The 23939-nt window shown below is 43.9% G+C and overlaps 1 protein-coding gene across 1 annotated transcript in view; it reads right to left on the bottom strand.

Moving 5' to 3' along the window:
- Positions 1 to 23939, bottom strand: part of Dst (dystonin) — a 348777-nt gene that overhangs the window by 156380 nt on the left and 168458 nt on the right. The window contains exon 10 of the mRNA XM_051204361.1: positions 12423 to 12589. Within this exon, the coding sequence (XP_051060318.1) occupies positions 12423 to 12589 (167 nt within the window). The remainder of the gene's footprint in view (positions 1 to 12422; positions 12590 to 23939) is intronic.

The following is a 23939-nucleotide window of genomic DNA, read 5'->3' as shown; positions in this document are numbered from 1 at the left end:
AAGTTAAGCTTAGCAGGCCACAGCAAGCCAGTAAGCAGCGTTCTTTCATGGCCTCTACTTGAGTTCTTTCCCTGATTTCTCTCAACGCTGGACTGGAAACTATAAGATGAAATAAACCCTTCTTTGCCAGGTTGCTTTTGACTATGGTAATAGTCACAGTAACAGAAATAAAAGAAGGAAAAATGGCTATTGATACAAGTTAAGTGTTTGAATAAAATTAATATTTACGAGTCTGCATAGTACCTATTTTTAAAAAGCACTCACTTTAGAAAAGAATGTTTACAATCACACACATGCATACGTATACATACACACATGTGAGATGTATGTACATGTAGGAACAAATATGGATAGATACATAATTTCAAAATATCTCTCTAGAAACAGCCAAAGCTATTTGAACACTAAAATTCTACAAGAGATTTTACTTGGGGCAGGGGATAACTCCAATATTACTTTCTGGACTTTAGACACTTTGTTAGTACATTAACTCATAGAACTAGGTAGGATGCTGTGGAGAAATACCCAAGAGACCCCAGGCCTTTCTACTTGTAAAGCAATTTCTTCTGAAACTCAGAACCCTCGGCTCCTTAAGACTCAGGAAGCAAACAACACAGAAGTCTCAGAAGTCCTGAAACTGACTAAACTCTCTACTCTTCTCCCTCTCCAAGGTTTATAAACAGTGAGGTGCCTGGAAGGGATGCAGACCAGCCAACCTGCTTAAGGCACTCTCCAACCCGCTGACCTGTTGAGCTCTTTGTGTGTCCTGCAATGAGCTGCACACTGCCAGCCTTCCTAAAGCTGTCACCATGCTGAGCTGGGCCATTCTGTGATACAGTTGATTTCGAGTCATTCCTGACTCTATAGATAATCCCTCAACCACACTCTTATTGGTAGCGTGTATACGTGTGTGTGTGTGTGTGTGTGTGTGTGTGTGTGTGTGTGTGTGATCTCTATATGTTAGCACTGTGTATCTCTAATAAGCTGCATTTTCCTTTGAAGCTACAATATTTCTTAAAACTTGCATCTTATTTTATTCCTTTAAAATAAAATCACTTTATTCTCACAGTAGAAATGCAAACACAGAGCACACACATACTAACATCACCTTCTCCCCCCAGTACAGCACCAGAGACTGTTCTGAACTCTCTTCCAGTGTTCATTTTTACTGTTTAAATTAGAAGCAAAGATACAGACTATTGAAGAGGGATGTAGATTGCTCTAACTCTCAAGTACATAGTAAAATCACTAGGTCTGCAGTACAAGACAGATTTTTTAAAAATTAGAATTAAATAAAAACAACAGTTAAAACACGGTGAATTGAAATGGTGTGATCATTGAAAAGATATTAGGAAACAATTTCCTATGTCAAGTTAAAGTGGCTGCTAGCTGCTGGGGTTAGATCCTTTACTGGGTCACACGAAGTCACAATGACTTTTAATCGTCCATTTGACACAACCTAGAATGACCTGGGTAGATTCTCAATGCAGGACGGTGAAGATCAGGCTGGCCTGTGGGTATGGGGGGGGGCATATTGTCTTGAAAGCCTTAACTAATGGGGGAAGGGCCCAGCTTAAGAATGTTCTGAAACTCAGTGGAGTTACAACTAAAGCTAATGGGGCTGCTGTGTTGGCAAATCAGGGAGACAGGGGCCTCCGGGCTGATCCGAGAAAGCAGCTGCAAGAGCTCAGACAGGCTCTGGGGAAGCCTGTGCTGTGCATGGGCAGCAGGAGGGACATCCTGGGCAAACCCTACTGGAGGCCCCACCTGCTGGGATGTGAATTCCCTTAAAGGAAGACACCCTAAAGGGCTCCTCTGCTCCTCGAAGGGGTCAGGGCACAAGCTGATATCACTGTGGTCTAAGGGGACCAGGCTACATGCAGGCTGGAGTCAGTATTCGGCAATATCACAATTTTGAAGGCACAAAGGGCAGCAGCCCGAGGATGGCTGTGGAGAGTGTGATATGAAGCTGGGAAGGCAAAGCTTCGGTTGGAAAGGAGACCCCTGGACATGGCAGATGCCAGGGCTGTGTGGTTCTGCCAAGGACAGGTACAGGTGTTCTGAAACGGAGCCTGCCTAAGCCTAAATGGGCAGCAGTAAATGCTGCACGTGGGCAGGGGCAGAGAGGGGTAGAATCGCCCAAGCCCTTTGAAGCTCAGGTGACTACGTTATCAGCCCCAGAAGCCAACCATGAAGCTGCATGCAGGTTTGGCATTAGGACTTGCAGACTGCCTTTTGTGCTGATCTGCCTGTCCCCATGTCTGTCTGTCCCCTGGCCCTGCTTTCACTTGTGGAATACGGATGTTTACTCTGTGCCATCACGTTTTGGAAGCATTATCTTGTTTTTGGTAACAGGAGCTCACAGTTACGAGACTTTGGACTTTCAAAGCGTCAGCAATTTTGCAAACTTCAGGGACTTTTAAAGGTGGACTATATCTTATAAAAGCAAACAAACACGAGGGTGGAAGGCTGTAGCTTAAGGCCATGTTTTATGTGCCAAGTTGACAAAGGTTACTCTCATTTGTCACCTTGATATAACTCAGTGCAGGGCTGTCTACATTGGGTTGGCCTGTGGGCGTGTCTCTGGGGACTGTCTTTATTGCCTTCAGTGGTGTGGAAAGACTCCTTTTAAAAGGGCCATGGTACCATTCCCCGAGTCTAGGTCCTGGAGTGTGCAGGGGTAAGGCGAGCATGCTGAGCAGCACGTATGTCTACATGCATTCATTCTCTCTGCATTCCCCCACACGGGTCATGGGACTGGTTACCTCAGGGGCCTGCCACTGTGGCTTCCCTGAAATGCTGGACTATGACCTACAAGCGTGGGCTAAAATCAACCCTTTCTCCACCGACGCTTTTGTTAGGGTGTTTTATCACCGCAGTAGAAACGAGGGGTCATAGAAGATGCAGTGCTCTATATACAGAAGGTGGTGGTGGCTGCACAACAATGTACTTAATGACGCCTAACCTTTGCTTTAAAGTTGGTAAGACGGGGCATTTTGTGAGTCTCTTCTCACAGGTTAGTCTTAGTTACTGAAAGACAAGTTTGATAATAATCAAGAGAGGAGACCATGTTAAGGTAAAACAGTAATAACAACAAAACATGCAGAGCTTTGATGCAGGTGTCCTGCGATCCTCTCCCTGACTTTTTCTCTCTTCCTTGGGATACAAATGATGCACAACTCTAGTTACTACAACTGGAAATCAGGGATTACACAAGCCTGAACAAAATGATCTAGAATTCCAGTTACATCTATGGGGAAATGTGAGGGATTCCCATCTGCCAACTGGGACAAGAACTCCTGAGGGTTTCCCAAGGTCTCAAGATGAGTTGGGAGAAAGCAGCTGTAAAACCAAGCATGAAGAATAATGCGCACAGGCTAAGGTGCATCCATTGTCTCAGGACAATGCCATGAACACGCAACCGGAGAAGAAGTAACTGAATCCTTTTGTTACACACAGACGTAACTCTTCCCAGCAAACAAAGCAGCAAGTCTACTCCTTCGTGCACGCGGTATTTAACACGATCTACCACATTCCAGGCAATAAGATGCTAAGGACAGTCAGGGGGTACAAGGAGAGCTGTAGGTAGATCCTCGCCTGGCGGCGGTGAGAACGCAAGAGAAAACTCATCTGTAACTCTGGCTGGAGGAAACATGAGTTCAGGCAAAGCCCAGGCAGGGCCGGAGCAGCATCTGGGGAGCATGGTGAGAAGAGAGGCTGGCGCCAACAAGGAACCAGCATGAGGCGGGTTCACAGGGACTTCTTACAGGGTTGCAAACTCTTTTCCTTAGGAACTACAGAAAGCCATCGGAGTGCGGGATTTTAAGAGATTAAACGGTCAGGTCTGAGATCAGACAAGGAAATTTAAAGTGGCTCAGATACCCTCACAGAATTCAGGTTGGAGACCACGGTGGCTTGCCGAGGGACGGCAGCAATGGCGAGAGGAAGAGGGGCCAGAAGAAGCTCATACTCGCAGCACTGTGTTCTGTAATGAAGGTTATAGCAACTAAAGCTGTAAATACGGCTGAGCCAAAAGAGGGAAGGGGGAGGGCTGGGCCCACAACAGTGAAACACTCCAGTATAGCAGCTAAGAGAGAACAGGCCACACCGCCCAGGAGGCCAAACACTGACAAGTAAGACCAGGCCTGCAACTGTACGGATTTAGCCACCCAGGGCCCTACAAATATGTGAGTGGATTATGGAACCCGAGCCAGAATAAGCATGGTGGAGAAATAAGTATCAACTGGGGGTTAAGAAAAAAAAATGAAGGTAGACAGCTCTTCCACACAAATCATAGGGCTGTCAAAGAACATTTCCATAGAGTCTTTAACTAGCAGAAACTGCCAACAGGAAGCTCTACCAGAGGGAACGGTAGGACGCCCAGGAGAACGGGGCTGAGAGGGAATGGGAGAGAGGAGCCACGGGCAGCAGCAGGGGCTCTGGCAGGTGGGAAAGGCGGCTGTGCTTCCTAGGAGCAGAAGAGATGAGGATGGGCAAAGGAGGAAGTGTGTTTGTGGGAGTGGAAGAAACTCTTTATACTCGCTGGCATCTGCTTTCCCTAGCTCATCTGTGAAGAGGTGAGGGATGAAGGAAAAAGGACATCCAAGGGGCGCGGAGACCAAGAGTCAGACACGGAAGCCTGCTGCTACTCAGGCTCCGCTCTGACGTGTGACATTCCGTGCTGAGCATCTCAGTTTAGGGACAAGCACAGACAAGGCAGCAGCCTGGGCTCATGCAGGAGCAGGCTTCGCTAGGAAGAACGACACTTACTCAGCAGTTTGCGAAGAACTGTGGAGGGGTTCAGTCTACAAAGTTTTACTATAAAGACAAAGAAAACCCCACTGCGATTACTCGGGGTCCAGTCTTAACGCAAACTCCGCTGGAGAACACAGCCCCCACACAAAGACACTTGCCGCAGCACGTTACCTAACACCACCTTTTTCAACAGATCACACCGTAAGAACATATACCTCACTGCTCCGGAGACAGCACCACAGTTATCATAACAAATTCCTGAAGATGACTGTTTGGATCAAATCGTGTTGAGACTTCACATTCTCTAACTGCTCATTGGTGGAACAAGTATCTCACTTCCTCCCTGCACCCCACCGCACCCCCTGAAGGTCTGTAAAGCTGTCTCCTCCCCTGTCCCCCAGCAAATAAATATGGGCTTGCAGAAGAACCACACAGCGTTATGTAACAAGGATGTAGGCAACCCTTTATGCTCATATTTGGGCACACATGTTATTGAGAGAATCAAAGCCAAGAACTCCTAGGTAGCAACAGGATATGAAGATGCTTTCCTCTTGTTCCCAAAACGAGGTGTTTATGTTATATGTTCTTCTTTCCCCCTACACAGTACCACTTTGTTAACAAGGGTTAGAGAAAAGATCAGAGCACCGTAATTTACTGCGAGCTTTGTTGGTACTTGGAGATTAAAATCTAACAATTGTAATTAATTAAAAGGTAATTAAAGAAGTACGACTTTCAACTTACAATCAACAATGCACTTCCACACCGTCCCCTAACTCCGAGTAAGTCCAGAGAAAATCTCTGGCTTCAACCAGAAGGGACCTCCTTCTAGTATCTGCATGTTGAGTGAACTACTAAGATCTTAATCTGTAAGAGACTGAAAAACCCCAAAACCTCCCCCAAATCAGGGAGGTCAGAATCAATTTATTGTCCCTGTGCCAAAATTAACAACTTCAATTACTTTACCTCACACAACAGGAGGAGAATAGGAAGCTATAAACAAGTCAGAATCAAGCTGAAGCAAATGAATGGACCCAGGGAAAAACAGACGTGCCCTCCCTGGCTGCTCTGGTGTGGAAGGGTGCTGAAGGGAGCATGATGGGAAAAGGAGCTCAGAGGCAGGGTGAGGTTGGAATCCGCATCCATCTGTGGTGCTCCAGTCAGTGCCCTATTGTTAGAGGCTCAAAGGCAGCTCACAAGGAGAAGCTTGTCACAGGCTGCCTAAATGTCAGGCACATGAGCAGGCATGCATTCTTGTGTTGTAACATGACAACCTCTACTGCTGGCATGCTAACGTTCACATTCGTGTGTGTGCGTGCACGTGCATGTGTTTGTGTATCCGTGTGTGCACATGTGTGTGCACGTGAGTGTGTTAGTGTGTGTGTGCATGCACATGTGTGTGTTAGTGCATATGTGTGTGTGCACGTGCATGCACGAATGTGTACATGAACACACACGTGAAGACTAAGAGGATATTGGGAGTCTTCCTCTATTCAATTCTATCTTATTTTCTAAGACAGGGACTCTCAGCTAGAAGCTCACCGTTTCAGAGAGGCTGGATCCAGGATTCTCCCAGGATCCTCCTGTCTCCATCTCCTAATCCTGGGGTTCTGGCACATGCAGCCATGCCTCCCTTTTATGTGGGTGCTTGTGATTTGAACCCAGGTCATCTTGCTTTCAAAGCAAGCACCTTTACCCACCAAGCCACCTCCCTGGTCACAGCCTTCTAATTCTTTAAGTGATCATGTCACTCTGAAATCAGCCTACCTAACTCACTTTCCTTCTCTCCAACTCGTAATATACCTGTGTTTTGCAGAATACCTTGCACGTCAAACACAGAAGAACATGACTACGATTTCAGCTTTGGTGTTTCCTTAAGAAATCAATGTAAATAATTTGGTGAGTAAAAGGAGAAAAGGTAATTAGACCTAAGAATGCAATTTTTTAAAAAGAAGGAAATGTCTCTCCCTCAGAAACCTTGCAGAAGGGAAATGACGCAGACCTCGGACCTTAATTCTACACAGATCCACACATCTGCCCAGAACACGAAGTTAAATTCAGCATTTTCAATAAACTGCCCATTAATTATGTGTTTTCCACTCACAAAACAGAATGCTACGCGGCATCTTAGAGGAAATCAGAGGGAAGAGGGGAGCTGTGTCTGGTAGCAGACCGCCAAGGCTTGAGGCTTCTGTGGGGGCAGCCGCACAAGCCACCCTCCTGTTAAGGCAACGAGACGCCTCAGTGCTCTGCTTCAAGAATGGCGGGAGGAGAACAAAGCTTACTTCACATCCTTAAGGATCTACTTCCCGTGCTAACCCAAGGCTCACCCCTGGCCACTGCCGTGAATTCGTCAAGCAACAGGGCCAGGGGCACAGCAACAAAGAGAGACTGGCTGGCATTTCCTTTGATTCTCACTTGCCAAACTGTACCCTCCAAATTATGTGTAAAAATAGATGCAATAAAAATGGCAACCGGATTGATGCCACTAAGCCATATCCCTTACTTGGGCACAAATGAATTCCCTTCCACGCAGCAGTGCTCACTGGCTCTTTCGGCACTTTAAGTGTGCTGATAGTTAGCAGTGACCAATTCCTTCTCTGAGAGCAAACATTTGGAGTTCATTTTGTAAACAATTTGGTTGGCGTTACAAAATGAAATATTTATTTTGTTGTTGTTGTTGTTTTGTTTTAACATTAGTAACCACCAGTGACTACGGCCACAGGAACCAGAACCTATAACACCCAGGTGTGTGCACACGTTTAGACACACCCTCCCGCCATCAGGGCTCTGCAGCCCGAGGACAGAGGGAAAAGAACTACCCAGTCAACAAGAACCACCTTCCCCTGAGAACATTTCAAAGCCTGAAGGGCCTCCTCCCAGCTTTAAACCAATCCAATCCGGTTTGGCTTCTAAGGAGTGACAGAATCCAAGACAGAGAGTGACTCACCAGCCTGCAGGTCGTATGATTAAACATGACGCCTCTGACCACAGAGCTCTGAAGGAACTCACCCAATTAAAACGTTGTTAAACTTTTAATATTATGACGTGCAGTGGTCCTAATAAATTTTGATTGAAAATGCAAATTACAAGCAAAATAATTAATACTAAATTATGTCCTCCTTAGTTAGAAAGTAGTTTAAAGGGCACGCTCTTGTAAATTATTGCCTAAATTTCCCACTTTTAATTGGCTGATATATTTAAAACATGCCCATGGAAAGAATGCAGAGACTCAACAAGAGGTTGAAATAAATGAATGGGTAAATTAAAAACAAGAGCAGGACAGGCAGGAACTAGTAAGCAGCAGTTAGCTCTCCCGGAAATGCACCCCCACACCCCAGCTTTCTGGTCCTGATAATCCTGAATTTTTCCATATTGCCCTGCAGCATCTCAGGACCACGCTGCATTTCCCCATGCTCTCCCTGGTGCACAGGTCACATCCTTTCCCACCCAGACAGCTGCAGTTTTCACACTATGAGGCCGGTGCTGCTATGTGGACCCTGGCTTTCAGGAACTCTAGGGGAAATATCCACTCAGCTCAGAGACTGACTGAAGGTAGCTCAGGGGCAGAAGTTCAAGCACAAAGGCAGAGCTTTACCTCCTTTGGACAGAGACATGCGGGCGCACCTATGGCAGGAGCCACGCTGAAACTCGCCTAAGATCTACCTCTCGGGAACACACAGCAATGTCCGCAGGCTACTCTGCTGCCCGAACCCTAACTCACCCTGTTAGGCAACACTCCTGGGGTGCCCAGGCTGGTGGCACTTCACTAAGGCTGCCTCAGCTCCTCCTGCTAGTAAGCTCCCTCATCAAATGCTCCTGTGACACGCTTTCCATCTAGACCCATCAAACACAGTCCTCCCTGATAGTCTTTTGAGTGACAAAGTTCTGAGCTCATCAAGGGGGAGCTTCACATCTCTCAAGATTTTACTACAGACCAAAGAGCGTTCAAGTTACTTGGACCGAACAAGGAAAACAAGCAGGCATGTACATGCACTTTTATTATTTCAACTCTTTGCACTGAAAACTGAACGTAACAAGCAGAAGTGCCCAGAAGGACCCGGGAACAGCAACAAAATCCCCTAACAAGATTTAACAGGGGGAAATTAACTTAGCTGTAATCTACTTAAACAAAACCCAAGAACTGTTCTCTATGAGGGCCTTACTTTCCCATTGTTATTACCTAGACCACAATCCAGGCTCTTTATCTCTTCCAGATAATATGACATGTTAACACTATAGATTTGTGATTTTACTCTTAAGCTAAATATTTTAGTATGCTTTAAATTTTAATCTAATAGTTCTTAACATATTACATGATTTTAACAGTTAGCTAATCCTAAATTAAGCAACTAACACTATCCCTCAATAATTTATGAGAAGAAACAAAGACCTGGGTTGGCCCATGACTCCATTGTTCAGGTCAGCACCTCCACCTTTAAAACCCTTAGCACACAGAAGCTATGCCATTAATGACAAAAGCCAGAACACTCACGTTCATTGTTTCTTAAAAGGCATATGATGTTGAGCTCATTAATTAGCATTTGAATATTTTTATTATTGATAAAAATGAAGGCACAGTTTATTTCAGGAGACTTTCCTTGTTTCTTTGTTTGTGTGTGTGTGTGTTTGTTTTGTTTTGTATTGCAGCATGGCCCAGCTTGATAATTTTTTTAACTAACATTTATTTTTTATTATAATACAAATTTCTGCTGGAGCAGAAACATCTACCTACATGTTAACATTCTGTGTGTGTTTCATGGACACACTTCTTCTAAATCTGTGTTCTTTTTACCTCTGTGGACAATTCTATTTACAAAGGCAATGTTACCTTTAAAATATCTCTTCATTTAATTTCATATAATAGTTCCTTGGTTGATAAAAATCAGAAAACTAAGCTATGTAAAAATTTTAGGATATTGAATTGTTAATAACATATTGCTTACTTAGGTTAGCAAATCTGTTTATTTTCAAATATTCTAGGCACAATACTAATAAAAATTATGGTAGGCTGTCCAAAACAATTTACTTGACCAATGGCTTTCCACAAAGTAGTTTATATTATTCCAAGATCCTGAACATGTATGTGTGAACAAGAAAACCAAAGTATGATTGAAAACACCATAAGCAAACCTATTGCTTTGTGTGCTACTTTCTAAAGCTTAGTAATCAATCACAATTCTGCTTTTATAGACAATGAATATTTCTAAATCCTTAGATATTATATATGAAATTCTTATTAAATCACCATGTGAAGCAATACTGCTTACCTTGAAAAATCAGTATATATTTTTGTTTTTAACACACAGTCTTCTTGGGGTGTGAGAACCCGATCTACATTACACACAGCCTTCTAGTCACTGCAGCCATCTACCCCAGCCCCTGCAGCCATCACTCTGATGGTCCTCTAATAGCTATCCATTTGCTCAGAAAACAGCCCCTTGTGCTAGCTCAGCTAAGTTTTCCTACTGAAGCAAGATTAAATCCGACAAATAATAAAGTTTCATTATCTAAATAAAAAGAGGTCTTCACAGAAAAATTAAATACATTAAGATTGTAAGCGAACAAATAAGTAAAACCAACTATAAAATCAAACACTGCTCCTAAGTTATCATGACTTAATATCTAAAAACCCACTCATGTTGATACTTCCCTTGTTTATGACTTGGTCTTTGGAGTAAGGTATTAAGAAGTAAGAAATATGTGGAAGCCAAGCCTATCTGTTTACTTCTTACACACACTGGAGGAAAAATACTCAACTGCTGTCTTAAGAAAGGCGCAAAAGCTTTAAAATACCTCTTAGAGACTTAAGGTTTCTTTCAGTGAAAAAGACTAAGTGTGGGGTACAGAGTTCCGTAACAGAACTTCAGCAACAGAAACCCTGACAGCATTTAGAGCTGCAGTTCAATTTTATCAGAAATTCTAGAGAAGGAAAAAAAAAAAAAAAAAAAAAAAAAAAACATAACTCCAATTTCTGGTCTGGGGAGGGATGGCTCAGTGGCTCTGGGCAGGCTAGTGCTCTCCCAGAGGACCTACACCCACATAGTGGTTTGAAATCCGACCTCTGAGGGCACCAGACATGCTGGTGGTAGCAAACACAAAATACACAAACACATAGGATTTAAAAAAAAAAAAAAAAATCCCATTTCTCACCAAAACGAGTGACGGCAAATCTAATTTCTCTTGAAAAGTTTAGAATCTACGATGTACAGTGACTCGTTTTAGTACTTAGGAAAAATACACATATGTATGCCAGTTTGCTCATGTAATCCTTAATGAGTACTGAAGAGACAGCATTTATTAATAGACCAGGGCTTGCTATGGAACCCAGGCTGGTTTCGAATTTGTGAGCCTCCCGTCTCAGCTTCCTGAGTATGGGCTACCACGGCCAATACAGATGTCAACAATTTTAAAGCAGATAATTTTAGAAAAGCTCGTCTCTAAAAACGATTTTATACTACCTACAAAGTTTCAGAGAAAGAGCTCCGTGCTCTCCCAGGGGCGAGTCCCTGGGACAGGCCTGGCGACCGTGGACATGTCTGTACTGCCGTGCTGCTCAGTATGTGCACTGTACCCTGGACATGGGCAGGCAGGCTGACCCAGATCTTCTTCCTAATTCAGCAACCTCTACCCACCTCTCCTCAAAAGCTGTTCCATAAAGGAAGGAGGCTACTGGGCTACCTAAAAATAGGCGCTGCTGAGTGTGAATGTGTGAAGAGTTCATTACGAGTTTTGTGTAATGTTTATTATAGTCAACGCCTTTTTCAGTTTAATACGGTTATAGCTTAGACTTAATCTACTTGTGAATATATTTGGCTCTTCCATATGACACAATCTCTGTAAAAACAAGGAAAATAACCAAGGCTAAACCCATAGTTTTCAATAAACGTGTGTGTGTGTGTGTGTGTGTGTGCGCGCGCGCACGCGCGTGCACACACGCACACTTAATCTCTAGAGAGACAGTAAAAGCACAAACTCAAGAGCCAGCCTGCAGGGTTTGAACCCCAAGTCTTGTGACGAGGTAAACATTTACCCAGTGTCTCAGCTTCGTGTAGAAATAGGGACAGCAAGAGGGAATGTGGTGAGAACTAATCAATGCTTAGAACAATGCTACTCAGTGTTAATTCAAATGATAACAGTAAGACTAATAATCTTCATAGGAAAACTATTCACCAGGCCCAGATCAGCTGTCCTGTCACCCCTTAGAATGACAGAGTGATAAGACTTGGAGATTCATGGGTTGTTACGCCTGTGAACTATAAACCCCGTCTTTGCACTTCTTCCCTACAGACAAAATCTAGATCCGTGACTTGCAGGTCGTAGGCATCAGAGCTTACTACCTGCTAGGTCATATAAAAAAAATCCAGACACAATACAGCTCTGTTGTCCTCTGTCTACCTGCCGTGTGTGTGTGTGTGTGTGTGTGTGTGTGTGTGTGTGTGTGTGTGTGTGTGTGTGTGCATCTGTCTTTCTGTCTGTTTGTCTCTCTTTCTCTCTCTGTACACACATGTAGTACTAACTGAGTAGTAGGCCTGTGTAGTATTTCATTTGATCTAAGCTATCTCTCTGCTACACACATGAACTGCTTCTTTGATAGTAACACGTTATGTAAAACGCTAGAAAGGGATGACTTGTCTTTCTTACACGAGGGGAAAATACATATTGCATACCTGTATTTATGAATGATGGCATTAAATAGTTTCCCATCTCGCCAGCAGGTAGTGAAATTTTCACACCGTACTCCAGCATAGCCTTCTGTTGCCTGCTGTGTCCACAGTAGTAACCTTTCTTTCGCAGACATGTCCTCTGACTCTCCTGTTACATGGATGTCAGATATCTAAACGTAACAGAAGCATTGAGCATTAGGAAGGACGGAAGCTGAGAGAGTACAAATCTATTATGTGCCAAGTACTTACATCCTATTTTCCTTGGTCCTTGTAACTCTTGCTTTTTATACTAAATATATTACTAAGTATATTTCCTGTGTTTTACAGAGGAAAACTGACTTTCAAGCAGGGTTTCATATTCAATTTACCTGTTAGAAGAATCTAATTTATTTTTAAACGTGAAACACACTAATTTTACAATCTTAAAACAGCCGAGCAGTGGTGGCTCACCTTTATTCCCAGCACTTGGGAGGCAGAAGCAGGCGGAGCTCTGTGAGTGTGAGTTTGAGGCCAGCCTGGTCTACAAAGCTACAAAGAGAAACCCTGTCTCCAAAGGGGGGGGGGGGGAACCAAGGGGGTTGGGAAGAATAAACAACAAAACCCTGACAGTCAGAGGGATCAGACTACTCCAATTACGCTGAAGCAGCATCACGAATTGGTATTGTAAGAGAAACAGGTAAAACGGAATTCATCAGTCTTCATGTGACAGCATCCTAACACACAAAACATGAAAGATACAGTGCAGGCTTTTACCCTTGTATCTGTAATAGACTACCGAACTTCTGTATGATGCATTTACTTTAAGAGAACTTCTCTGTTTAGCAGATGTTAGACTACTACAACCGTGCTGTTTTACCCCGAGTTATACAGTTCTCATCTCAAGTCAACAGCTTGCTTTTTACCCATTCTTTCATGTAGTTGTTCCCGGGAACAGTAACGTTTTAGAGGTTCATTTTAGGCAATACAGTACATTTTAAAAGCTTCATTTTACATACACACCCCACCCCACACAATTGAGGGTAACTATGTTGTACTGCTTTAATTTATTTAGTGGGCACACCACAAGCTAGGTAGCACGGGTGTCGCAGCACGCTGTGGTGATCGGCATGCTAACCCAAGGGAAGCTGCCCTGCAGGTCCGTCTGCATGCCGGGAGGGGCAGCGCTAACTGGCTCTTGGGCTGTATCAAAACTTAACAGCATTTGTAAAAGTTCCACATTCTTTGCTAATGAGATCTCTTAAAACAACTTAAGTGAACTTTTTTTCCCAGTTAAAAATGGATCATAAGTAAAAGCCATAAATTGCTCTATGTAGACTTTGACCTAACAAGTATCCCACATCAAGAATAAGGAAACAGTACCCGCTCTCATTTTTAAGTACATTCTCTAACATTTTTGGCTAACAGCCTATAAATTTTCTGTGACTCCTTGTTCAGTTCTGACAAAATTTTCATGTGTGTTTTCTGCATCTGTGCAGTCCTTAGAACCCCTGCTAATGAGTGACAAACTGGGACATGGGCCTGCACTGTCGCAGAGCCCCGTCCATCGAGTGACAGAAAACAGCATGGCCCTCCATGGTGTGCACTGTCCCTAGGGCAGCTCTTTCATCCGGGCCCTTCTTGGCCTGGTGCTAACTATACAGGGCACGAAGCGACTTCACCGCAGGATTAACATCAATATACAACTGTCCCCCCATCAGGGACATTGCGTGACTCTAAGAGATGAAGAACAAGATGCAAGCCAGGACCTGGAAGAGATTTGCAAATAAGGAAGGGTGTGTGTGTGCTCATACATGTGCGTGCATGTGCGTGTGCTCATGCGTGTGTGCGTGCTCATGCATGTGTGTGCATGTGCTCATGCGTGTGCATGTGCTCATGCGTGTGCATGTGCTCATGCGTGTGTGTGCGTGTGTGTGCTCATGTGTGTGTGTGTGCGTGTGTGTATGTGGTCACAAACCAGTCTGCAACAGAAACAAAGTTCCAGACCAGAGCAATGAGGTCTGATTCTGGTCTAAGAGCCAGCTTCTTAACCTATAAAGTGAGGAGGTGGAGATTGTTGACATGGTTTTGCCGTGGAATAATCCTTCTGTATGCTGTGAATATGTCTTATTCACATTGGTTAATAAAGAAGCTGCTCTGGCCTATAGCCTGGCAGAATAAGGCTGGGGGGAGGGGCTAAATGGAGATACAGGGAGAAAGAAGGGCGGAGTCTAGACAGATGTGAGCCAGCCACCAGAGGAACAAGATGCGCTAAAGGACAGGTAAAGCCACGAGCCACGTGGCAAAGTATAGATGAATAGAAATGGGTTAATTTAAGTTGTAAGAGCTGGTTAATAATAGGCCTGAGCTATATATAGGCTGAGCATTCTGTAACTAACAATAATTAACTTTAATGTGATTATTTGAAACTGGACGGCTGGGACAAAAGAAAAGCTCTGTGTCCATTTATAAGGCTTAAGGCTTTACGATCTAAAATCTTAATAAGGCACTATAAACACAACAAAGAACTCAGAGGTTAAACACAGAGTCAAGCTACTGAAAGTGGAGAATAGGTCAGTGCCAAGCTTGAACAGGGAGCCCCTTATTCTTCCCAGCTACCACAAGAGCCAGGGACATGGCCATTCCAAGGACCTGAGTCAGAAAGTGTGCAGTACAAAAACTCTCCCCAGATGCTGCCATGTCTGCTGCTGCAGATGAAGACAGAGTCTCACTCCCTCTTTACCCAGGGTCCACCAAGAGGCAGTCAGTAACCCGTGGAGATCAAAGCTGAACAGAGTTGGAGACACTGGTCTTAAAACGTCTGGGATTTTAAATTTAAATCATCTTCCCTAAGAATCTGTGCTAATCTCCATAGCATGAGAGAGAATTGTATGCATGAACAGATCACATAAACAGAAGAATTTTATTTTTATCTTTCCATGTGGAAAACAAATGCCACTGTTTTCTACTTAATTACTTCCAAGGATGTAGAGACATAATCATGCTAGATAACTTAGTGATACAGCCCATACAAATTTTCTTTTCCATAATTGCATACTCAAGTCATGTAGCTGCTTAAGAATGTCCCTACCTTTATTAAATTGTGTATGAAAGTTCCAAATTAGTATGACATGATCATATCTTACACACAGGAAATATACGCTCAGTGTAGGCTAGGTATATTATTCAGAATCAGTATGGTGCATCAATACCTGGCACTCGGGAAATACATGTTGAATATATTTTAATTTATTTGTGATGTTACTTTTACAAAGGGAGAAGAAGCAAAAACATGCCCTTCACATTTTTCCCCAGTTCCCAACATATAGAGGATTGTTTCTACTGTTTCTAGCTGATTCAAGAACATTCTGGGCCAGTCTAGTTCTAAGAATAATTATCCATTAGCTAGGAAAGACAGCACATTTCAGCGATAAGGTGCCAGTGTAAAAGGTGTGAGTGCTGCTGGTCTACCTGAGAGATGTCAAAGGTGAGTTTACAGGTCTGCAACAGTTACAGAGAAAGACAGGGCCTTGTTATTGAATGATCCTCAACAGGTGAATTCTAGACTGCCATTTACACACACACTGGTTCAGACAGTTACGCACACATACCTTATTATTTTTAAGCTATAACTTAAAAACACAGGTTTAATTATGTCATGAGCCATGTTTACCTGGAAGGTTAACACACCAGCTTATTTTGCACTTCTCAGGCCATTCTCAGTGAGCTGATCATCGGTCGCTGGGCCTTTCCCCCTGAGCTGTGTGTTCGCGTCTCCTCTCCTGCTCTGCCTCCCACAACTCCAGACTTGCCAGAAATCTCATCCCATGCCTCTTAAGGACCTTGCATCACTTGAGGTTTTCTCCACTATCATAACTCAATGTCAGCAAGGTCCTCTATGCATGCAGGTATGTTTTTCAAACCAGTGTCTATGGGTACAAAGACCTCAACTTGTCACTTTACAGGACAATTGTTCTACTCCTCAGGCGATGATGTACCCACAACTGATAAGTACCTGAGTGTGCCTATAAGCCCAATCCTCAGCTCCACCTAATACAGAAAACTCATAGTCCTTTCTTTTCACTCAAGTTCAGCAACCTTGGTATCAGCTTGAAGCAAGCCATGACTATCTGTCTCAGAAAATAACTTCTGGCATGCTCTCCCACTTCAACCGTCTCCAGCTCGCTATGACATCACTTCAACCGTCTCCAGCCGCTATGACATCACTTTAACCGTCTCCAGCTCGCTGTGGCATGACTGTTCTCATACAGGGAAAGGTGGGAGGGAAGGAGGTCCTTCTGCTCACAGAGAGAGCACTAGGGGACCAGTGGTGTTAAACACACAGAGCTGTCCCTTCAAAGGGAGGGAATATGTAACCTGTTTTCAGGCTATGGCTAAGGAGCTGGCTCTTCAACCTGAACAAATGCAATGCCAAATGTCCACGTAAGCTGAAGCATCACTTTTGATGTGAAATACTTCCAATGATCCTGGCTATATATAGCAAAACTTACACTGTCCTCCATAATGTAATTTTCCCTGTTGATGGAAATCTGAGAGTGTGGAGTGTCACGTCTTGGTATGCTAAAACTCCTTTTTCACCAATTAACAACAGTCGTTGAGATAAGGAAGTGTTCTTTAGCTTTTCATTTTATGGATTTAAACCTTTGATTTTAATTATTCTCTCAGCTAGATCTGTATACCTTCTGCACTAAGTCAGATTTTACTACTGCTTTCCTCTTTGTATTTATCCTATGTGCCTTTTACATCGTGTGTCACGATCCCATTAATTTTCCCATCCCTTCGAATCCACCCTCTTCCCTGCAACCACCCCCCCACACACAAAGAGAGAGAGAGAGAGAGAGAGAGAGAGAGAGAGAGAGAGAGAGAGAGAGAAGAAAGGGAAAAGAAAGAGGAAAAATTAAAAATCTCATCAAGGTCCCAGCTGACTAATCAAGTAAAACACAAAATCGCATCATGGAATCTGCAGTGTGACACAGTGAGTCACACAGGAAACCCCCTTTGTCTGGGTATCTTCACTTGCAAGTGTTCCTTGCCAAGAGTCACTGGTCTGGTTCAAGGCGTCTGGTTTCTACGGTCGATGCTGGGCCCTCGCTAGGACTCGCCTTGGATATTATGCTGTTGCCCTGTGTTGTGGAGATCCTGCGGCTTTGGGTCTGCAGGATTGGTCCCTTCACGTGCTCCTGCAGGTCACAGATGGGGTGGACTTTGGGGAGGGTCAAATCCAAACCCAGGCACTGGGCCTGGGCTGCTGCTGGGATGGTCAGCCCTCCAGTTCTCTGCTGCCTTCACCACTGGGGGGAGCTCTCCAGCATCGCCGGGGCTAATTCACCTCTTGCAGCAATGAGTGAGGGGTATGGCTGGTTCTTCTTTTACAACCACAGGGCCAGCTCTCCAACACCTACATCATCAGGGCCAGCTCTACTGTGTCACCCCTGCAAGGGATAGAGGCCACTTTCCCGAGTGCTGCATGCAGCTCACGAGGGTTAGGGACAGCTACCCTACTCCTATGACCACAGGGCCAGCTCTCCCGCCTGCCTCAAGCATTGATGGGTGGGGGGAGAAGGGCAATTTTCCTCCGCCCATGCTGCCACACAGCAGCTGAGTAATGGGGACACTCGTCCCATGTTCACAGCTTTAAGGCTGGCACTCAACAGGGTTGGCTTTAGTGTGCTGCCCAGGGAAGGGGCGGGACCTGCTCTCCCGCTCCTGGGACCTCAGCCACCTCTGCTTCTTTAATGTTTCAACTAAGCAAATCCTCCGAGCTTTTGTTAGTTTTCTGCCTCGGCTGAGACAATTCAGAAGTTAATCACAGGTTCTACTTAGATACATAATTACACACGAAAGTTTTAACCCATTAAGCGTATTCACACAGCCACAGTGTGCATTTTGCGACTCACCCATGGATGAACAGGACAAATCCCAAGTTTGCGGAATGAATGAGGAAATGCTATTTGCTCCCCATGGAGTAAGCCTGTCACATCTCACAGGCCAGCGCCCTGGTACAGCAGGGTGTGCAGTGGCAACCGCGGCCACCACCACTCTTACCTGTACTGTATCCCTGCTCCATGATACATGGCTCTAAGTTGGAAAGAAGAGCCTTCAGGGTTTCTACGTCAAATATGAATACTTTCTAGAGCCCCCAAAAAGCTGATTAGTTAACAGTCATCGACTATACTGAGGTTCTGCCCGACCTGTGTTAGTGGTGCAGTTTACTCCTTTTTGTTTGCTTGTTTTTGTTTTGTGAGACAGGGTCTCACTATGTAGACCAGACTGATCTCAAACTCAGAGATCTTCCTGCCTCTCCCTTCAAAGTGCTGGGATTAAAGGCGTGTTCGACCATGCCTGGCTTAGCATATTCTTTATTCTGCAGCCAGTTAGGCTTGCTGACCTTGCTAGGATTAAGTAAGTAATGTCCTTGATTCTCTGCTGCTGAAATCATATGAACGCATCTGGCTATATACACCGCATGCTCCTTCCTTCTGTCTAGGTTTGTAAGTGACTTCTACCCTTAGAATGTCCTCTTCCTATCTGCCTAATACAGACCCATCAGGTATTAACAGAACATGTCCACTAGGTGAAAAGGTATGGACTGGGTGGCAGGGGGAGACCAATGTAAATCAGAAGCATTGTATGCTGTTATCTGAAGTTCTGCAAACCTTGCCTTTGTAGGAAAGCGCCCTTTCCAGTAAAAGCAGACAGACAGACTGACCACTGTGCTTAAGTACCCCACAGGGAACCAGAACCAAGCAGACACTGAACTTCACCTTCGTCACTGAACTCCTTTAGAAAACAAAAGTCCCAAGCATGACAGGACATATCCTGGACACCCCGCTGACACATCTGGGTTCTCAGATTTCAGTCACAGTGGATTGAACGGCCCATTTGCTGGGAAATAGTGGGTAACAGTGGTATCAATTCGCAGTCTGCGGGACCTGGAAATGAGAAGCGCCTCCAAGTAAGGCAACAGCACCAGACTACCCGGAATCAGGGACACCCTATTTTTACAGACGCTGTCACCATCATGGCATGCACATAGCACAGCTGATTCCAAAACTCCGACACTCCCTGAAAATTTGTTCACATTGACCTAACTTAGTTGTGGTGGGGGGGGGGGGACTGAGCTCCAGGCCAGTTATGTCATGCAAGCATCCTGACAGAGTTCTACCCTAGCATCATGTGTACATTTAAAGCACATCTGTATTTAACATTCCACACAAAAATCCCACTTTTATTGTCTATATTTCAAAATAGGTATGTCACTTAAAAAGTTTTATAAAATTGATTAATTACCTAATGTATACAAAAAGTAGGAAAGTCAACATGAGCTATTTCCTGTAGGCAAGGCTATAAATGTGAAGATGAAGCAAGCAAGAATTCAAACTGACAGAAAGCAAAGCCATTGGGGGAAATGTGACCACATTAGTGGCTGGCAACAAAGTAAAAGTAAATACGACACTGTGCCCAGGGTCCAACATCTTCCTTGATTCCCTAAGTTCCAGCTCACAGTCTCTGAGAGTGAGGTTTCTCCCTCATATTTAGAAAAACACATCATCGCTGTAACAGATGAATTTATTTTTCTCAGCAGCCAGAGTGCAGGACACTAACTCAACTGCTTTAATTAACTTCACCTTCCAGTACTAACAGATACAATAGCCACTGCTACGAAAATGACTATTCCACAGTCCTCATCCTGTAAGGGCATCCCTTAGTTCCACCTCAACATATGTAGCCAAACTCTCCTTCATGGGAGAGTGTCAATTTCAAAGGGGACCGTGTAGCTAATACACAGAAAAGCACGTGTTTCCTGAGGTATCAACACACCGGGCTCCCTCACATAAATAGGAGGCAAGAGGGTTCATTTTCAAACCAAACCAAACCAAAAGTCTTCCCAGTAAACTGGGTGTGGTGATAGGTGAGTAATCAAGAGGCCGAGGCAGGAAGATCACTCGAGTTCGCAAAGCCAAGGCCAGCTTGGAAAACACACTAAGATTCCGTCTCAAATAAATCGTTGCAGTGGATAAATACATTGTGACCCTCCTTCCCCGACAGCCTTCCTCCCCACAGACCTGCAGATCTGCCTCTGGGATTCGTTTCTTTCTCTCACATCTTAGTGACTCCACACCTTTGAGGTGAAACCTACTAAGGTTCAAATAGGCAAAGGTAACTTTAAGCACTGGTTTCTCCCGGGAGAATTCCTGTTTGAGTAAGGTGAAGCTTTAAGCTAACTCTGGATTTGAAGGAGAAAATACACACTGATCTATGGCGGCTGAAGAAATAAATGAGTGAGAAGATGAGAAATGACAAGGACAGGATGCAGTATCCTTACTCTGTTATGTAAAACGCTTCGTGACTACAGGACAGCAGGAGATGTCTCCGTAAAACCTGAAAGCTTACAGAGCTCTCTGCTTCAGAGGATGGTTAGAAGGGTTTACCATATCCCCAGGAAAAAGAAGGGCATGATGCACTTTGCATCCAGTCTACTCTTATGTTACCTTGTTTAATGCAAGAAGCCACACCCAACTTAGAGATGTGGGATAATAAGACCCGCAAGATTTCTGACTGAAGATCTCCGATGTGTTCCTTATTTTACCACATCTTCAGGTCTTCTACAATGTCCTAAGAGTTTTAGCCATTGATGAACCATCTCATTCTACCAGTACAGGACATGACATCTGGGACAGATGGCAATGTGGAGATGACAGTTAGTCAGAGGATCACCTATGCAGATCACAAAGTCCTTAACCCCCTTACACTGTTTTGCTGACTAGTCTATTGTCATTCTGACACAAGCTAGAGCTATCTGGGAAATGGACAGCCAATTGAGAAAATGCTCCTGATTGTCCTGTAGGCAAGGGTGTGGGGTATTTTCTTGATTGATGATTGATATGGGAGGGCTGAGTTCACTGTTCGTCTTATAAGAAAGTAAGATAACCAAGCCAGTAAGCAGTGCTCCTACAAGGCTTCTGCTTCAATCTCTGCTTCCATGTTCCTGCCCTGACTTCCCTAAGTGATGAACTGTGATGCAGATGCATAAGCCCTTTCCTCTCCAAGTTGCTCTTTGTCATCAAGCTTTATCGCAGCAACAGAAATCCTAAGACAGTGTTCGACGGGAAAATGTCATCAAACAAACATTTCATTTCTTAGCATGGGGTATTAGAATCAAACATTGTTTGTGAGAATTTAGACAGTATTAAGAACAGAAGCCGCAGCTGTAGTAGGATGAGTTAGCACACCAACCTTCTTCCAACTCGAGAAGTTTGTTGTCAGATGAAGACTGGGCCACAGCTGCAGAGCCTGGCAGTGTGCAGCAATACCACCCTCCCTACCCCCTGACTTCTCTGGGCGCCAGTTTCCCTGTATGAAACAAGGAAACAATAGCATGTACAGAGGTCTCAGGACAGTCGGTGCTGAGGGTAAACTGAGGTCAGTGTACAGGAAGGGGCCCGCTTAAACTGATGTACACCACTTGCCACTGCAGTTGGGCAAAATCAGATCCCACACCGAATCGTCATCGCAAGCACACATTTTCAAGTTAAGATGCTGCTTCCAAAGACGAGTCTTTTAGAAAGGATTTAACTATTTTGGCAAAAATAAGTGTAATCAACATATTTTTTAAGTGGCTGCTTCCAAGTTTAAAAAAAAAAATGTGTTAGAGTGCTCTACAAAATATTTTAAGTGAAAATATTGCTCAAACATTATGAAACTGCAACAATTACAAACCACCTACATGAAAGAAAGGGCTAAGTGAAAGGCAAAAGTGATTTAAACATGGGCCAAAAAAAAAAAAATTAAGGCTGGGGTCATAGGTCAAAAAACTTGCTAAAAATAAAGTGCTAAAGCTAAATTAAAGACTACTTTAGGCAATTCCTCATTTTTGTTCAAACATTTAAAAAAAATACCCACTTCTTTAGTAGAAGATAGAATTTCAGGCTTTTATAGATCCTCCATGAAGTTTAAAAAAAATAGAACATTGTAAAAATGACTGGGGTTCAAATTATATTACATTTAATTAAGTAACTATAGTCAGTCAAAAATCAATAAACACACTTGCATTAAAAAGAGATAAAGTGGTTCAGAAAGAAACAAATTACTTGGCTGTATGACAGATGATCTTTAGCTTTGTGATGAAGTTAACCTGTCACAGGACAGAAAGAACAGATTCTGAGTTTCTAACAGTCCTTAAACCTCACTGTGAATTCTGAAGCTGACACATAAAGAGAAAAATAATGAATAAATGCATTTCAGTGTGGCTGAATGCTACTGTGTTCCTCTCTTGTTTTGAGATGGCTCCAAGTTGTCTTTAAAGCTTCAAATTATAAAAGTTAATGTAATAAGAAGATTCACTCATAGCTGGGTAGCGATGGTGCACGCATTTAGTCCCAGCACTCGGGAGGCAGAGGCAGGAGGATCTCTGTGAGTTCAAAGCCAACCTGATCTACAGAGATAGTTCCAGGCAGCCAAGACTACACAGAGAAACCCTGTCTCAAAAGCAAAACAAAAAACAAAACAAACAGACAAACAAACCCAAACACCAAAACCAAAACCAACAACGGAAAAGACTCACTCTTCATTTATCTGGGGACCACTAAAATCTCTACCTAATTTTTTCATCGTATTTTCAATGATGGCTCACTGAGGTCTTTACCACTGACTGGCAACTCATCAGAGGACAGAAAGGCACATGGAAGTATTATTTTCATCAGTTAACACACCTGACTTGTGGGAAGGAAGTTCAACCCCACCACCATCCAGAAGCCTGAGTTTCAAGGACTTAGGGTTATAGCTTGGCACCACTTGTGGCAAACAATAGGCTGTAACAATCAGATAAAGGGTGTTCTACTCAGCTCCGTGTCTTGTTTAAATCAAACATACAACAGATAGTAAATATTAGAGAAAGGAAGGAGGGGAGAGAAATTCCTGAAAATCAGAAAGTGTACACGTACACATAAGAATTCACAGACATACAGAACCGGGAAAGGCGTAGGCAGGAAAAGGAGGCGGGTGTCAGGAAAACAGCTCAGCTTGGATAACTTTGGTTCAACGTGAAGTTCTCCCATGTGCTAGTCATGTAAGATGAGCAGTCTGTTTAACCCTCCTGAGCCTCACCTAGAACCACTCCACAGGCACCCCCTGAAAATGAACCTTGTTGGGGAAGTGCCTAGTGTGGGGTAGACACAGGGAATAACATTATGTATGATTAGTAGGAGAATCATGATCTGCTCCAATAGCTTCCGGAAGAATATGGAACTGCAGAAATGATAATTACAAGGTCATACTGTTTTCTTTCTGATGACTGTAAGAAGTCAGAGCTTTGGACACACACACACACACACACACACACACGCACGCACGCACGCACGCACACTCGCAAGCACATTATCACTGATCACTAGAACCTACTAAAGAGTTCAGCTACCCTCGTTTATTATATAGGAACCACTGAGAATGACGTCTAGGCACTCATACTTCCAAAATCTTCCCAGATTCCTCTCACATACGGACTAGGTTAGAGAATCCAAGGTC

This window comes from Phodopus roborovskii, unplaced genomic scaffold (assembly GCF_943737965.1).
Source record: "Phodopus roborovskii unplaced genomic scaffold, PHOROB, whole genome shotgun sequence".
Lineage (NCBI taxonomy): Eukaryota > Metazoa > Chordata > Mammalia > Rodentia > Cricetidae > Phodopus > Phodopus roborovskii.
This window is presented reverse-complemented; position numbering and strand designations above follow the sequence as displayed.